The sequence below is a fragment of the Octopus bimaculoides genome, chromosome 10, assembly GCF_001194135.2.
Source record: "Octopus bimaculoides isolate UCB-OBI-ISO-001 chromosome 10, ASM119413v2, whole genome shotgun sequence".
NCBI classification, from domain to species: Eukaryota; Metazoa; Mollusca; class Cephalopoda; order Octopoda; family Octopodidae; genus Octopus; species Octopus bimaculoides.
In genome coordinates, this window is record NC_068990.1 from 25,174,390 (window position 1) to 25,193,512 (window position 19,123).

A 19,123-nucleotide genomic window follows, 5' to 3' on the forward strand; every position below is an offset into this window, starting at 1 on the left:
AGAAAGAGAGAGAGAGAAAGAGAGAGAGAGAAAGAGAGAGAGAGAAAGAGAGAGAGAGAAAGAGAGAGAGAAAGAGAGGACTGCAAGATGGAGATGGTGGCAAAATGCCGGGCATACTCACAAAGAATGGGGATCAGAGTATAAATGAGATGGTTGAGTAAAGGAAGAGAGAGAATCCTTGAGGGTCAAATGCCATAATTTAAGTGACAGGATATTGCAAAGGGAGTGCGAGTAAATGGTGAAAGACCTGGGTATATATAGAGTTGGAGGGGCTACTGGATAGCAATGATACAGAGGAACAGGGGTGTGAGGACAGGATTGGGGAGTGAGAACTAGGCATAGTGTATGAAGGAGGAAATGTGAGAAAGAGATGTAGATTGGTTTATTGGGGTAGGATGAGGGAAAAGTTTCCTTGTTACATGTGGGTGGAACACCCAGGTTGGGGGCTAGCAGATGGCAATAATAGAGTGAGACAAGGCCTGTGGGTAGCACGCACAGGTCAGGGGCAAGCAGAGAGTGATTTCTTAATCATAAATCCTATGCCTGTGTCTCTCAAGTGTAACCTGTTAATTCATTAGTTTATTCTAATCACCATAATGAAGGCCATACTGGAGCAGTGCCTTCTAAGAACTCTAGCTCACCAAAGTCAAGTTATGTGAGGCCAGGAGGATTAATCTATATGAAAGTGGAAGGTATATAGGAATATCTATTCAAGCATACAAGAGTTTGACAACTAATTTACCTCAATGGTTTTTGCAGCTGGGTGCCGATTCCGCACAAGAGATTCTCCTTTGTCTTGTACAACATTGAATTGGGCTTCTCGTGATCCCATATCACTAAGGAGACCCTGCTGTAATACAATTTTAAACACAAAATTAACAATGATCTAAAGATCATTTAGAAAAAAACAAAAAGAAAAAATGCCAAATTTACTAAAATACTTAAAAGATATAACAATGACATGACAGGGTCATAGAATTGATTAAATTTGGCCCATTTTTTATTAACCCCCCCACCCCGCAAAAAACCTAATATCCTCCATCTCTATATGCATACACACACACATCCCTTTATAACTGTTTTCCATGCTGGCACAGTTTGGACTGTTTGCCATGATCTGGCAAGCACATCAATTGCCATTCCCTGATTTTGTATGGTTTCTAAAGCTTCATGTCCTTACAAACACCAATCACTTTATAGAGTGTGTCAAGTGTCTTTTTTTCATGCCACAACCACTAATGAGGTTGCCATGTAAACTTGCAAGACAGAAAAAGAACAGGAAAATACGAGTATGTACAAATGTGTGTGTGTGTTGTGTGTATAAAGATATATATATATATATATATATATATATACACACACACACACACACACACTTATCTACACAAACACCTACATACATGAAGAGCTTCTTTCAAATTAGTTTTAATTGAAGATGTCAAAGTTATTTTACTAAATATTTCATTACTTGCAAAATTAATTGAAATGTATTTTAACAGAAATATGGTAACAAAAGGGTTAAATAGTCCACAATCAATGAAGTGCTGTTCTGCTATTGTCTTTATCTAGCCTGACCCTTAAGTGGCCTCTAATGACTGCTGCTAGCAGGATATGTGTGTTGGGGTTCATATAGATTATTGTATTAGTGAGCTGATGTCATGTCAGCACTGACACATACATGTGCACACATGCAGACACACACACACAAATATATGGAGTTACCAGAAAATTCTCAAATGAAAAGGTTTATAAATCAAAAATTCTTATATAAAAATGGTTTCCATTAAAACTTGTGTAGTTAAAGTTCAAAATGCAATAAATTTGAAACAAACAAATAAACAAAATAAAATAAAATAAACAAAAATATAAAATAAAAAGAAATATTTAAAAAATGATCCTTCATTATAAATCATTTAAAATTAGTTTGAAGAAACTTTAATTCCAACAATCTGTTAAAATGACATTTTGATAATCATACTAGGATTAGGCATCATTCAAGCATGAAAGCAGTCTGTTCAGCAACACAATGCCAAAATTGCTTATCTAAATTCCCTTTTCTTTTGCAGCTAATATTTCCAGTCTTTGTGATGACTATTAGTTTCATTGACACACAGAACAATGAAAAGGAAGAGGTCTTGTGTTAAATTTGAGTATCAGAATAACAGGCTTAGAACATGTAGCTGTAATAGAACTGAAATCAAGATCTGCCAATATCTGTTGTACCAGCAACTCACTATATTATTATGGATTGACAACTCACTATATTATTACAGATCAAGAAATTATAACAATGTAGAATCAAGTTTTTCAAAGTGCTAGATGAAAATAGCTGAAGGCTGAAAATAAACTGCTTAAAAGTGAATGAATATTCAAATAGAGGTCGCCAATTAAACTGACAAAAGATAATGAGCCATATTGAGTTGGTCAATGTTGCACTTTACTCTAATGGAGGTTCTCAGCTACCATTTCTTCCATTTTTTTATCCTTTTTCTTCTGGAAGCAATCCTTTCCAACTGATAATAATCTGTTGATTTCAATATTTCAAAATATCAAAAATTATTGAAAGAAAAATTAACAGTTTATGATTGATTGGGACTTTATTTACATGAAATGATTTCAAAATTTTTTTATGAATCTAGTTTAGACTACATAGAGCTTCCAACTTTGTTACTATGCAAGAGGCTCTACTGAATGTAAATCATATCAGAATGAGGATGTGATAAGCATGACTAAACAAAGTTGCAGATCAGGATGAAACAGGCTCAACAGGATCATCAAAAGAACTGAAGGAGAATGTAGCCCATGATGGACTAGTTACAAGGTCAGTATAATACAGGATCCAATTACATCAACTAAAAACTCTCCCTCTAACAAGGCCTTGTGCCTGATAAACAAAATATTGCTAAAAGTCATTAATTAAATGGAGTCAATGCTGTAAAAAGAGAAAAAGGAAATATCAATCTTAAATTTAGCCAATATTCAAATTATAGCACCAAGAACCCAAGGCTTAAGCTTCATCTTGCAATTGTGGGGAAAATGAATAATGAATATGAATGCACTTGTACCAAAGCAAATCCCTAACAACTACAGTCGATAATATGTTTGTATATATATTCATATATATAGTGCATGTGCAAGCTTTATTCAAGATGTCAAATCTTTTTAGAGCAAAAAAAAGTTTCATAAAAAATAAAAATGACATAAAAAAAATAACAAAAAGCCAACCTTTATCATTTTAAATTAACTTCAATTAACATCGTTTTTAATTTAGTCACAAGACCACTAATTTCAAGAGGGACAGGGTTAGTCGAATTCATCAAGCCAAGTACTTGACACCAACAATCTTTGAAATCTGAATATAAGCATTTTGTCCGTCTAAAGCAACACTCTAATGCGTCTGACAATCCATTGGTGCCATAACTTCAAACTTGGTATTAATTATTAGTTGTTTTTGATAATTTTTATTAACTCACTCAGTTATGTTACCAAGACAATCTCTTCAGTATTATTAATTATAAACACTCAGATTTACAGAACAAGTTCTAAGAAAAATGGTCTATCTCTTTGCTTTTAAATAATAATATTCAGTCTAGTCTTGTTAGTAAGTCATTAAATCATGCACTAATGAATAGTAATATAACTTCAATTAAAATTTCCAATTTTATTTTAATATGACATAACACATAAATCATGTCGAATAAACCAGTTAAGTTTTAAAATACTAAACAGAAATTAGTAAACATTCAGAGATTTAACCCTTTTGATACCAACCTGCCTGAAATTATCTCTGGTTTTAATCCAAACTTCCTGTTTTAAAATGATTTATAACTGTGAATTTGAAGTTAATTTATGTTCCAAACAACAGCTTAATAATGATAGATATTTTAACTAAATTCTTCATTAGTTTTAAAATTAACTGAAACAAAGGCAATGTATTTCAACAGAAATATCTTAACAAAAGGGTTAAAAATCTGTCTGTTTGTTAACTTGAACATTTCAATATTTACTTTTAGAGATTCAGTCAGAAGTGGAAGGAAAGCAGCCATGATCTTCTTCCAGGAATTCAAGACTGGTGGAAGGAGAAGGAACTGCAGTTGATGGGTTGATAGGATCAGAAGTAGCACTTTAAATACTGAGCAATGTTTGAAGCCAATAAAATGGTCTAGATACTTGCAACAGAGTGGACTACACTTCAGACACCCAAAAGCTAAGCAATGGTGATAAACCAGGTAAAGATTTAAGTCTGTCATCAACTGGGCTCATGCAGTTTCCAATCTGTTACTTGTTCATTTGCAAAGCTTAGGTCAATCCAAGGCTGTATATGAAAACACTTGCCCAAGATACCATGCATTGGAATTGAATCCAAAACTCAGTGTTTACAAAGCAACCATCTTAAGCCCACGACCATTAATTCCTCTCACAGAAGGCATGGAACCATGAAATTTACACATTTTGGACATTATTATTTACTTTCGATACTAGTCCACATTCTGATAATTAACTCATAAACCCAACACTTAACTAATTACATAACAGTTATTATACAGCATTTATCATTGATTACATTCCCACTGGAGAACACAGCATCCACTCAAGACATACATTAAGGATAGAGCGAGTGAGAGTTGAGTGTCTGCCAAGGATAGAACAATAAACTTCAAACTTTTAGCATGCTTTCAAATTCGTTAGCTGTGACTCTCTTGTAAGCAATTAAACCAGCCAAACAGGGTATGTAGCAAAATTCATCTCAAAACATTCGTTGTTGAATAATTACACAATATCAAGCCACTGGTCATTGTTAGAAACCCCTGTTATCTCCTCCAGAAAGCAGGTTTCAATCCAGAGGCCACACAAAGTAAAACAGCTTACAGAACAGTGTAGGGATTCTCAGAAAACTTCAGGTGACTGAATTAAATCTGCTTAGTGATACCATCCAAAAACAGAAAGCAACAAGCCATGGTTGCAGATATTTCATGACGATGCATGCAATTAAAAAAATAATAATAATTTCTAATTTTGATACAAGGCCAGTAATTTTGAGGGAAGGGGTCAAGTTAATTGTATCAACCCCAGTACCTGACTGGCACTTTATCATATCAACTCTGAAAGGATGTAAGGTTACACTGACCTCAATGGCACTTGTACCCAGAATGTGAAGAGCCAAAAGAAATACTGCTCTACATTTTGTCCAATGCACTAACGATTGTGCCAGCTTTTTGCCCTAATAATCATCATCATCATCATTTAACGTCCGTTTTCCATGCTGGCATGGGTTGGACGGTTTGACTGAGGGCTGGCAAGCCAGGAGGCCACACCAGGCTCCAATCTGATCTGGCAGTGTTTCTACAGTTGGATGCTCTTCCTAACATCAACCACTCTGAGTGTAGTGGGTGCTTTTTACGTGCTACTGGCACAGATGCCAGTCAGGGCGATTCTGCCAGCTCACCGCCTTAATAATAATAATAATAATAATGATTTCTGATTTAGGCACAAGGTCAGCAACTTTCAGGCTTCGTCAATACCAAGGACCTCAGTATTTGAGGGGTACTTTATTTTACGAACCCCAGAAAGGATGAAAGGCAAAGTAGATTTGGTAGGATTTGAGCTCAGAACATAAACAGCTGCAAGAAATGCCATTAAGCATTTTGTCTGATGTGCTAATGATTCTGTCAGCTCACCACCATAACAACAACAACAACTGAATGCATATGAACTCACTAAAAGCAATCCAAATGTAGAAAAACCAGCAAGGCTTTCATTGGAAACTTAAACATTGTAAAAAAAAAATTTTAAAAAAAGCATTTCATTTGGGAAAAATTAAAGAAAATGTACATGAAAGTTTTAGTTGATGTCATAAGCTAAAAGAAGCAGGTTAATTGTTTTTCTAGATCTTTTTCCACTGGAAAAGAATATCTTACTTAAAAAAAAAAAGAAAAAGAAATAAACAGCCAGAAATGACATTCATTATCATAAACTGCTGCTGCTGTTCTTAAAGTTTGGTCTTCAAGCGGCCACCGCCAACAAAATTTTGTAAAAACATTGCTATTCCATTAGTATTTACTGAATAAACATGACAACTACACAAGTCTAAACAAGATGTTAGTTGAACAGTGCAATTTTGTAGAATCAACAAACCTTCCTTTTTGGCCAGAAATCCTGAAAGTAAAATCCAAGCTGCTGTCTTAAAGTGTTTCCCATGAAAATATTGTATTCAGGTTTAAATGTTAACAGGAATTAAATCAAGGAAGAATATTTCTCTGGTTTAGCGTTTTGAAAGCTATCTATGTAAAATCTGAAGAAATAATGGTTCAGATTTGGAAACTTTGAATTTTTCCATGCTTCACGCATGGAAAGACAAAAATCTAATATACTATGCAGAAAGTTATGAATTCAAAGATGTTAATGTAAATAGAATGATATTAGTGATTATTAACATTAAGTAAAGACAGGAAAGAGACATAAGTTTATCTTACATTGGTATTTCTAATGGCTAACATCAAAATAAAGGAAAAAATTAATAAAAAAAAAGGGAAATATGTTGAAATAAATAAAAAAAGGTCACAGAAATACAATTGCTAATATTATTAGGAACATATAACGAACTTAGTAAAAGAGTAGAGATTATGAAGAAAGATTATGTAGAAAGAAGGAAAGTGAAAATGAATCTGGAAAATAGAAAGAAACGTGTGTGCATACACACACACACACACACACACATATATATAGTAATTTCCATGAAGTTTACCCTATTAAGCTCAGGCTATCAGACAGATGGTAACCCAGAGATTGTTATATGAAACACATGCCTGAAAATCCACAACAGAAAGTTACAAAAATGATTTGAGAGTCAAGAGTTTCGTGGATGGAACTTAGCAAACTCTTAGTCTGCGAGTCACTTTCATGATTTTCTGCCAATTAAAGAATAATATATATTCATGTACTGAATTCTGGCTATCCTATTTGTTCCACCGCTCAAAATAAGTAGACAGACAGCAGACAACTGATGAAGGGTCCTTTCGTTCTGTTAACTTGTCTTGTCTTCCATTTTTTTCTCATTTATATATTTCACTCGTTTTTCCCTCATTTGTTTATGTATTTCATGTTATTTGCACCGTTGTTAATGTCCTGCACCCATATATGCATATATATATCATCATCATCATCATTTAACGTCCGAATTCCATGCTAGCATGGGTTGGACGACTTGACTGAGGACTGGTGAAACTGGATGGCAACACCAGGCTCCAATCTAAATTTGGCAGAGTTTCTACAGCTGGATGCCCTAACGCCAACCACTCATATATATATATATATATATATATATATATATATATATATATAAGAGAGGTATTGGTATCCAGAAGACCCAAAGTGGCAAGTATTTCTACATTCATCCTCCTATTTCCCTTTATACTCCTTATTTGCTTCCTTTTCCAAAATAACTCCTCATATTAAACTCTAATATTAATTTCACCCCTATTTAACCGTCTCTGATGAAGGGATATCCCTAATATCTCAGAGACAGCTGTAAGCCTAACTTTCTCTTTATAAATGTCCTGAAAACTCCACACAGCCTTGGCTTAGTTGTCTCATTTCATTTAACATATATGTATGTATATATAAAAGACTTGTCACAGGTTGACAATCATTTCAACAGCAAACACACAATGTGCACTCGTTCAAACCAAGATGGTAACTGGAAAGAAACAGTAGAAAACAGTGGAACATTAGCTCCATAAAGACACCACTAACACCTGCTTAACTTCACTAGAGCCACAGCAACGAGTGTGGAAAACATGGGCTTTTCTGCCACACCTTGCGTAATTTTATAGCATTTCGCAGTGAAACATTTGATATACATCAATAACTAACAAAATTTAAAAATTAAAAAAAACAACAACAAATTATTACCTGAAAAATGTCGTCTTTATCTGGAATATTGTGTTCCGGTTTACTCCAGTCACGGCTGATTGTTTCGTTTTCCTTGCTACGGAGCCAAAACATTTCAGCAGAAGCCGCTTGTAAGAATTCATATAAAGTTTCCAAGCAATTCATGCGTCTACTTGAAGTATTCTAGAGAGAAAAGGAGAAAACAAAAAACATTCCAATATTGATATTAAAATGGCTGACAAAGGTTGGTCTACAATTTAATGCACAGCATATAATAGAAAGACCAGAAATGCATTAAAAAATAATCAGTCAAGAGAGCTACTACATACTCACTTAACCCGTTAGAAACAATAGCCAAACTACCCTTAAACCACACCCTATTGTATTAACAAAAGAGAACACATTAGATAATGTCTTAGATACCCCTAAAACTAAAGTGTGGTCACAGCTACTCAATCAATGTTCATTTGGAGGTGAATCCTTTAGCATTTAAACTGACCATATCTGACCAAAATACTCTACCTGTTTTAAGAGAGAGACCTACATTTGCATAGCGTGTCAAGGTTTCTCATGTTTTGACTAAATGTGCCCCAGTCAAAATATATTGCATGTCTGCTGTTCATCTTTAAGTAGAACTAGTATAGAACCAAGGAGATGAGAGGCAAAGGTTGGTTATAGTAGTAGTAGTAGTAGTAGTAGAGATAAAGTCAGTAAAGTCAATAAGATAAATTGGTATGCTGTGAGGGGAGATATTAATTCTGACATTTTGAGGAAGGGCAACAAATGGAAAAGAAAATAAATCTGACTGATTTATATTCCAGTGTATTTTGAAAGTTGAATTAAAATTAAATCAGTGTTCTGTGGCAGACAACTGAATGAGTCATTAATAAGCTATTCACACAAAGAAAGCAATATGTAGCCATAAACACAGTGTTTAGAATACTTACAGTGAGTAATGAATAGGCAATCTCCACCTTGGACAGCCATTCGTTATAAAGTACTTGTTCATCAGATGATAGTCCTCTCTGCAGAGAGAAATAAGAGATATCACATAAAAATATTATATATCAATGAAAAACTACATTTACATAAATATATGTATCATAAAACATCAGGAGGTATGAGAGGTGAATATATTTATTTAACCATTTGATATCCATAGGATGACATTTCACAGCCTTTATCATGTGATAATTTCAGTGTATAATAAATTATTTCACATGTCTGCACCAATATGTATGCTATACATTGCTCATGACTATTAATGCAGATGTTGAAGGCTAGCTCTTGTTACACTAATGCTTCAATTCTCTCTATTTATGTACACATATCCACACACAAACATATATTCATACATTAAAACAAAATATATTCACAGACACACACACACACATTCTTGCTTCTCTGGTAATCAACACACTAAAGCTTTGATGTCTAACAACTGGACAAAATGCTTAGCTGCATTTCTTTGCCCTTTACATTCTGAGTTCAAACATCCACTTTGCCATTCATTCTTCTGAAGCTGATAGATTGTGCCAAGATTTGAAACCATTATAAGACAATTGACACATCAAGGTATGTTGATGCCATGTAAAAAAACAAACAGTACACTCTGTAAAGTGGTTGGCATTAGGAAGGACATCCAGTCAAATAAATCATGCTAAAACAGACAATTGGAACCTGGTGTAGCTCTCCAACTTAGTAGCTCTTGTCAATTCATCCAATCCATGCCAGCATGGAAAGCAGACATTTAATGATGATCCAAAAGTGGTCTGAAGTAGGTTTTTATCAAAAGAGTTAAATCAAAGTTTTTGAGAAGACACACAGACTATCAAAATAGTTGCCCTTGAGGCAACTGAGTAGAACAGATGCAAAAGAAAAGATAAATAAATTCAACTTACTTTATTTAGTTTACATTTCTCAACTTCTGAGCGAAATTCCAAAATATTTTTATGGTCATATTGATGTTGTTCTAATGCTTTATGGACAGATGTTACATCGGTTCCATAACCGGCAGCTTCAATGGATCGCTGTAAATGAACGAAGGACAAAATAGATTTGCAGCTCAACAAGTTTTAAAAGGATTATGGGGAACAGTTGAACAATTCATAGAATTTTATTAGGTTTTTTAAAAAATTTTGGCAAGGAGTTATCTCAAACCAATACAAGATTTTTTTTTAGGCTGAAAGTAGTCACATGACATGAATATAAAGAAAGACAAAGGAACAACCCAAGGGCAAAATACCTGTTTGGCTTCGATCCAATTGAGGCAGTTCTGTAAATGTTTGAAGGATTCATTTGTTTCTACTAATTGCACTTCCGTGAGAATTTCCTTGCGTTTTGTGACAGTAATGCCTTCCTCAACATAAGATCGAGTCAACAGTTTTTGAATCACGTCTTTGTACAATTTGGTCCTTAATGTAGAAACCCGGGCTTGCAATGTGGAAACTCTGTGGAGAGAAGAAGAGTTGTATTAAGCTTTGACTACTCTAGTGACTCCATTATTTCATCGTTTGTTAAAAAATGGATATTTCCAAGCTTCCTCAAGATTTTATATTCAAGAGTTTAAACTTCAGTGTTGGAGCGTGAAAATAGATGAGAGATTAATCTCTCCTGGAATGGGATGCTAGTCTATATTAAACAACACTGGTTCATATTTCTGACAGATAGGTGAAATGAGATAATGGTGGTGGTGGTGGTGGTGGTAGTAGTAGTAGTAGTAGCAGCATAGAGGCATGCACTGTAACAGTGCATCACTGCATCTACCATTTGTTGGTGATTCCCTGCTCCTAGCAGATGACACCTTTGCACCACTCAGGTGACAACCTTCCAACCCATGGGTCTCTTTTTGGGTAGTCATTGCTGGTGAGGGCTTTACAAGATCAGAGTGCAAATCCTACCTCACCTTTCTACAACACAAAGAGAAAACATTCAGTCTATTCTTTGACTTGCTGGTCCCCACACAGCACAAGAGCGATGTGAAATGAAATGAAGTGGTTTGCTCAAGAAGACAACATGCCATCTGATCTGGGAATTAAACCCACAATCTGGCGATCATGAGTGCAACACCCTAACCATTAGACCACATAAAATTAAATGTACAACTCATAGGCTACGCAGCAAAATATGTAAAGTGAGTTTCAATGCAAAACCTTAGAACTTATTTTTGCTCATATAGGTGAAGCATTTCCAACTGTACAAACTTTAACCATCATCATCATCATCATCATTTAACATTCACCTTCCATGCTGGAATGAGTTGTACAATTTGACAGGGTTTGACAGATCCAAGGACTCCATCATGCTTTATAGTTTGCTTTGGTAGAGTTTCTATGGCTTGATGCCTTCCTAACACTTTACAGAGTGTACTGAAGGCTTTTTTTTTATAGGACCAGAACTAGTGAGGTCACCATGTAGCTCACAACCTAAGATCCTTTTTGACTGAGCGGAGCTACAGTAGGAAGGAGACAGTTTTATGCTAGGAGATGAGAGATCAAAGTATGAAAGAAGGAGTAAGAACAGAACAACTTTTTTGCAGTAGACGAGCTACATGGCAAGACACATGATAGGAGAGTGAATGGAAGGAACCAGGGTTGAGCTGGAAAGAGAAACATTATAGTGTTGAAGCAGAGTGAAAGTGGACACTCAAAATATGAGTGTGAGTACAAGTGAATGGGGTCCAAAGCACTTAGTCTAATGCACTAATGGTTCTGTTAGTTTGCCATAATAGTAATAACAAAAATAATAATAATATTCATGAAGAAAGGAAATAATGTTTCCATGTTTGACAAAAAGAGAAGAATGAGTTACCGTTTGTAAAATGAATCCGTTTGAGGGTAAGATCCATCTTTTAATGTTTGTATATCCCGAAACAAACTTCTTGTGGATTCTTCAATGTTTTGCAGAGATCTGTCTAAGCTATCACAGCAACGCTTTGCTTCAACAGGATGAAGCTTATCAATTCTTCTCTCCTCCTAATGGCAAAATAAATAAATTAATTAATTAAAAGTTGCTTCTTTTGATTATCCAAAATTACAAACCTGCTTAACCCTTTCGATACCAACCTGGCTGAAACCATCTCTGGCTCTGTAGTACAAATGTCTTGTTTTCATAAGTTTTGAATTAAAATCTTCCACCAAACCTTAGTCACAATTTATGTTCCTAACACTAGCTTAATGATAACTAAGTTATTTTACTAAATTCTTCGTTATATTTAAAATTAATTGAAAGAAACACAGCATCTCAAAATAAATATGGTAACAAAAGGGTTAATACACAATCTAACCCTTTAGCATTTAAACAAGCCATATAAGCTCAAATATTCTGTTTTATGTTCAAACTGGCCCTGTCCAGCTTCTCACACCTACCCTACAATGTTATTGTAAAAATAATCACTATCCATGAAATAATACATCATTAATTCAAAGCAATGCAAATAAAATTACATTTGATAGAGAAATCTGAATGCTAAAGGATTAAATCAAGTTTGAATCTGGAAACTGCTTTTAATATATGGAGTATTGCAAGTTACCATTATCTAACCCTTTCAAGGTCATATTTCTAATGATGTTCTTTTAAAGGTCATGTTATTTGAAAAACATATATTTTGATTAATTTTGAAAATAATCAAATATTTAGTTTTATTAACTTTATATTTTCGTATAAACTTTTGATAGCAACTCACATGAAATTACTCCTAATAATATGAGACTTCCTCTTTTTAAAGTTAGGTAAACCTAAAACGGCCCATCAAAATTTCATGTTGCTTCAAACACCCCACTTATTGCTTTCAAATTGTGGCACAAAGCCTGCAATTTTAGGGGAGGGGTAAGTCAATTACATCAACCCCAGTTCTCAACTGTTACTTATTTTATCCACCCCAAAAGGATTAAAGGCAAAGTCGACCCTGGTGGAATTTGAAATCAGAATGTGAAGTCTGAAGAAATGCCTTTAAGCATTTTGTCCAGCACAGTAACAATTCTTGCATCTCAGCATCTTAAAAACCCAGTTACTTTGCTAAATCCTTCCTTATTTTTAAAATTAATTGAAATAAAGGTAAAGTAATTCAACAGAAACATGTTTAAAAAAAGGTTAACGTAACTTAAAGTTTCTTATATAAAATTATCATGGAAGAACTTAATTTATATATGTATGAACAGGTGAAGGTGTGTGGCTCAGTGGTTAGGCTGAGATTGTAGGTTTGATTTCAGACTGGGCGGTGCATTATGTTCTTGAGCAAAACACTTCATTTCCAGGGGGCATGTTAGCCTGGTCACCTAGACAGCAGGGTGGTGTCATTCGAAGGCTAAAATGATGCAAAGCCCATTGTGACCAGCAATGTGTAACAACATCTGATAGTCTAGTCAGTCACATGATGTATGAAAAAGTGTACTTTTTCTTTTTTCAAAGAATCCGAGATGGTGTCAGATGGGTTGAAATCAAAAGGGTTAACTGACAATCAGATAACAGAAATATTTTCAATAATCTGTCAGTAAATAAAAACTGAATGATACTGCCTTGAAATAAAAGAAATTTTTTAAAAATTGCTTGAGATATATTTATATATATATTGGTAGAAAGAGAATCTTACCCCCAATATCCGCCATTCTATGTCACTTAGACTATCTTCACTTATTTTGGCTTCTCTGTGGATTTTTTCGGCCAGACGTTGTAGTCTTTCTAACCTGTAAAACAGCATTTTCATATTATAATTAAAAAGGAAGGAGGGAAATGTGAAAAAAGAAACAAAAAAAACAAAAAAAAAACACAAAACTAATTTGGGGAGAGAGAGAAAGAAAAAAAAAAAGAAAATTTAGAAAGAAATAGTGGGTGGGTGGATGGATGGATGGATATGTCCAGTAAAGATATGAGAAGAGACCATAATTCAAATGAGAATGTAATACACAAACACTCCATCTTATATTATCTACATCATATAACTAATAATCATTCTTTGTTAACGAAACATGCATCAGATGGTGTAACTAAATATTATTTAATTTTTCCTATTTTGTTTTCCATATACATAAATCATGTTACCTAACAAGTTCTGATTGGATGGCCATATCTTTTTCTTGTTGTGCCAATAAAAAGCGGCTGAATAGTCTTTCTACATTTTTGGGGTATAATTCATCTTCTAATCCAAGGGGTAACGTGTCATTGCTAAGAGCCTATATAAGAAAGAAGAAAATATTTTAATTATAAAATCATTTAAAATTTACTCTTTAAAATAAAATTGAAATAAAACAACAAAAATATTTTACATTATAAGAAACAAAATTAGTGTGAAATCCTTTTAGTTTTAAAAGTATTTAACAGTGATGTAAATTAAAAGTGAATATTTTTAACCCTTTTGTTACCATATTTCTGTTAATATATACTGTCTTTGTTTCAATTTATTTTGAAAATAATGAAAAATGTAGTAAAATAACTGTCATTAAGTTGATGTTTGGTACATGAAATTTTGATGGGAAGTTTTAACTTAGAACAGGTTGTAATTCTGTTGTGTCTGGGGAGAGTCATTCTCTTTTAGTGCCTTATAATTTAACACATTCACCAGTAAAATTTCCACTCATTTACTTATTTTTCTAAAATTTTTGTTGCATCTGTAACCTTTTCAATATTGAAATAAATAAGTGAGTGGAAATTTTACCGGTGAGTGTGTTAAATTATTAGGCACTAAAAGAGAATGACTCTCCCCAGACACAACAAAATATGCTTCAACACACGAACTCACATAAAGAATCTTGCAAACTAAATCCAAATATGAAAGGTTTTAATTTAGATAACTTTATAACATTTTCATCATAGAACCAGGGATGACTTCAGGTGGATTGGTTTCAAAGGGGTTAAATCACACCCTACCATCATTGAATGATGTAGTCTGGGATTTATTGTAATTAAATAAAAAATGACTGGATGGTCATGGTTGGGATACCTTTGAACCCCTAACAATATTTCTGCTGAAATACACTGCTTTTGTTTCAGTTAATTTTGAAAATATTGAAGAATTTATTAGAATAACTTTGCCATTATTAATAGTATTTAGAATATAAATTAAAAGGAAATTTTGACGGAAGGTTTAAATTTAGATTTCTGGAAAACAAGAAGTTTGTATTATAGAACCAAGGTTTCAGTCAGTTTGGTATCAAAAGGGCTAAAGCAAAAATAAATTAAATAAATAAGCAAATTGGACTTGAAACTTACTTGAATTTCATCAAATAATCGAAAGAGTTTTTGTTTCAGTTCAAGTCGAGGAGGAACTTCTTCCAATCTGAATCTACTAAAATCTGCCAGAAGTGACTATCAAAGAAAGAGAAACATTAAATGTCAGATGGAAACACCTTTTTTTTCTTTCTTTGCTTTATAATTTTCAAACAAGAGAATATATTTTGACAAACTATATTAGAATGATCTTAGATAATGATTCTAATGATAATGATTCAGGCACAAGGCCTGAAATTTTGAGGAGACGGGCAGTTGTGGCTGATACCAGTGCCGCCTGACTGGCTCCCATGCTGGTGGCATGCAATAAGCACCATGCATGTGTGGGTCGTTGCCAGTTCCGCCTGACTGGCTCTCTGTGCGGGTGGCACATAAAAAGCACCATCCGAATGTGTTCAATGCCAGCACCCCCATCCCAACTGGCTTCTGTGCTGGTAGCCCGTAAAAACACTATCCGAACATGGCCAATGCCAGTGCCACCTGACTGGCTCCTATGCCAGTGGCATGTAAAAAGGACCCACTACACTGTCAGAGTGGTTGGCATTAGGAAGGGCATCCAGCTGTAGAAACCTTGCCAAATCAGATTGGAACCTGGTGCGGCCTCCTGGGTTGCCAGTCCCCAGTCAAAGTCTCCAACCCATGCCAGCATGGAAAACGGATGTGAAACAATGATGATAATGATGGGTAGTCAATTATATCCACCCACTCCACCCCCAGTATTTGACTGGTGCTGGATTTTTATCATCTCACCCAAGAGTTGTGTTGAATTTAAACTGAGAATGTAAAGTCTGATCAAATGTCACTAAGTATTTCTTTTGATACACAAGAAAATAATGTAATGAACATTGGAAAATTTCACTTCCAATCTCCTGGGAAAAAGGAAATGCTTACAATTTTACTTTTGCAGACAGCAAAAAGTACTTGTGTACATGTAACTAACACAAAATGAAGCTTTTACAGAACAAACAGGTAACCCATACTCATTCATTTGTTTTCTATATTTGTTTGATTCTTTGTTAGTATGGGTTAGACAAATTATTGAGGCATTGTTTTACAGCTGGATGCCCTTCCTGATGCTAACCCTTATCTGTTTTTCAAGTACAGGATTTCATATTTCACAGTGTCAAATGCATCGAGTCGATGAAATGACACAAACATCACTCAACAAAACGAAAACAATTGCACAGACACAGATCCCTCACTCTCTCTCTCTCTCTGCTTTTTCGCAGTTTCTCTCAACCAAATCTACTCATACAGAAGAAGACATTCTCAAATCCTGGAATTCATAAGGTTAGTTTCCTGGTTTCTATAGCTTATAGGTGACTGAGAGCACAACATTCCCCCTGGATGAGATGCCAGTCCATTGCAGAGTTACTCATCTACAACTGAGTGGGACTAGAACAATGTGAAAATGAAGTGTTTTGCACAAGAACACAATGCACCAGCCAGTCCAGGAATCGAAACCATGATCTTGAGATCATGGGTGCAACACTCTAACCACTAGGCCATGTGCAGCTTCATTTCAAAAGAGGGGTAGACAAGGAAAAGAACAGCAAAAACATTGGTTGAATGAACAAAATTTTATGCTATTTTATGCACAGCTCCCATGACTTTCAGAAACATTTTTTCACACTCAGAGCTGCTGTAGCATGGAACAAACTTCCTGCATCAGTTGTCAGCTGCCAAGACATTGCATCCTTTAAAACCTCCATGCTTCCTGAAATTCGCCAACACTACACCCGATATCCCCACCCTCCATATGCATGCACACATGTATATCATGACGCAGACACTGTTCACTTTCCTGGCATTTGTACATAATTCTGTGTACTGTACATGTATCTTTGATGAGTTGTAGTGCACCTGAGCACTGTACACAATAATTTCATCATCATTATTATTATTATTATTATTATTATAAAGAATCAAACATCATGTGGGAGAAACTCTTACTCACCCTCATCTCGATCAAAGTGCTGGGAAAGTTCCGATTCAGCAGCATTGCAGTTTTCTCTTTGGTCCAGGCAAGTAAAGAGGTTGTGAGCTCACGGTATTCCTCAACTTTAATTTGTCGCTCCTACAAAGAAACAGTGTTGTTGTCTGGGTTATTTCAGGAGGATTTCAAGTTATGTATTGTGATTTTGTCTTAGAGTTCAGAAAACAAAAGAGAGTCAGTATTGATTTAGGTAAACTGCTGTCTGGCCATCAGGGGTCACAAGCTGAAATCTACTACCAAGGGTTTTACTGGGTTCATGAGAAAAGTTACTCTACATTATATTCATATTTTATACGTGTGTGTGTATGTGTGTGTGTACACACATAAATACATTATGGACATATTTTATATATATTTGTATGTATTTATATAAATACACACACAAATGCATTATATACATAATTTATACATGTGTATGTGTTTATGTGTGTACATATGTACACATATGTATATAGTCCACAGATGAGAACCAGAGATTCTCAGCATAGGAAACAGTAGTACTCAAAAGATTCTAACTTAGACTTTGATGTCTTTACAGAGGATCAAATCCACAAGGTAAAGAAAAGCTATAAGAGGGATCAAGTTGAGTGGATATAGAGGCAATCATGCGGATAAACAAATTAGATACATTAGATATATTAAATATAATACTTTGGGTAGGAAATACAAAATATGTAGATATGTCTACTTGCAAAGCAAGAGAAAGCAAAAGGTGGAGACTTTGTGATGGTGAATTTTTAAGTATAAATATATTTATATTAATAGATCCAACTTCCACAGAATACAAATGACAGAAAATTAAAGGGGTGGAAAAAAGGTGTTATAAGTCCAACATCTGTGTCTGAGGGCTTGGAGATCCATAAATAATGTTGGTAGATGTGGTTCATCACAATATGTGGCCATAATGGATACAATCAACATAGGATGAGACAAGCCTCCATCTTCAGGGTAGAAAAGATCCTACATTTCAGATCTTAATGCCGAGGAGTTCAAAGATGGAATAATTAAATGTAGAGAACTAGCTGTATTAGAGGGAAGAAATAGGAAGGTCAGTGGGGCTATAGGGGGGGTATGAAGACAGGAAATGGTGACAGGAGAGGAGATAGTTCAGGAAAAGTGAAGGGTTAATAATGAAGGTACTAAGGTAGGTGGTAGTAGAGGTAGAGAGTTGGGAGATGAATAGGAGGAGTAGGATAGATAGTATACACACACACACACATAGGTGTAGGAGCGGCTGTGTGGTAAGGAGCTTGCTTACCAACCACATGGTTCCAGGTTCAGTCCCACTGCCTGGCACTTTAGGCAAGTATCGTGTACTATAGCCTTAGGCCAACCAAAGCCTTGAGTGGATTTGGTAGACAGAAACTGAGAGAAGCCCATCGTATATATGTATGTGTGTGTATATGTTTGTGTGTCTGTGTTTATCCCCCCAACATCGCTTGACAACTGATGCTGGTGTGTTTATGTTCTTGTAACTTAGCGGTTCAGCAAAAGGGCCCGATAAATAAGTACTAGGCTTACTAAGAATAAGTCCTGGGGTCGATTTGCTCGACTGAAGGCAGTGCTCCAGCATGGCCACAGTCAAATGACTAAAACAAGTAAAAGAATAAAAGAAAAAGGTATACAAAAAGTGTGCACAGCACATTACCAAAAGGTTTAGTTTTGGTGGACCATTCCACATTCCATTCTTGTACACAAATGTGATTTGACAATAATCATCATGCCTCAGGATACGCTAGTGTGTGGAATTTAAACTGCATTGTATTGTAATAAGGAATGCTGCAAACATAACTGGTGCTCTTTTTAAGTTTAATACCAAGGAATCACACTAACTGGATTGTGCAACAGGACAACTGGATTGCAAAAATGCCTGTATGTTATACAAAACTTTAGAATACCATTCATGTTTTCTGCATTTCTTAGTATATGCATGTGTATGTATGTGCGCGCGCGTGTGTGTGTGTGTGTGTGTGTGTGTGTGTGTGTGTGTGTGTGTGTGTGTGTGTGTGTGTG

At 35.0% G+C, this 19,123-nt stretch overlaps 1 protein-coding gene across 5 annotated transcripts in view; it reads right to left on the minus strand.

Annotated features, from left to right (window-relative positions):
- The window catches only part of LOC106880784 (microtubule-actin cross-linking factor 1, isoforms 1/2/3/4), a 158,214-nt gene extending 140,999 nt beyond the window's left edge, over positions 1-17,215 (minus strand). For 2 of the 5 annotated variants that reach the window (XM_052971076.1, XM_052971075.1), the window contains exons 1-11: positions 17,072-17,212; positions 15,097-15,192; positions 13,930-14,060; positions 13,481-13,574; positions 11,701-11,864; positions 10,136-10,340; positions 9,792-9,920; positions 8,838-8,915; positions 7,912-8,073; positions 6,136-6,156; positions 743-850 (exon numbers count right to left, since the gene is read on the minus strand). In XM_052971076.1, the coding sequence (XP_052827036.1) occupies positions 743-850; positions 6,136-6,156; positions 7,912-8,073; positions 8,838-8,915; positions 9,792-9,920; positions 10,136-10,340; positions 11,701-11,864; positions 13,481-13,574; positions 13,930-14,060; positions 15,097-15,192; positions 17,072-17,116 (1,233 nt within the window). In that variant the 5' untranslated portion in view covers positions 17,117-17,212. Of the gene's footprint in view, positions 1-742; positions 851-6,135; positions 6,157-7,911; positions 8,074-8,837; positions 8,916-9,791; positions 9,921-10,135; positions 10,341-11,700; positions 11,865-13,480; positions 13,575-13,929; positions 14,061-15,096; positions 15,193-17,071 lie in introns of all 5 variants that reach the window. The other 3 variants (XM_052971077.1, XM_052971080.1, XM_052971078.1) reach the window with 3 other exon arrangements.
- Positions 17,216-19,123: the final 1,908 nt, after the last annotated feature.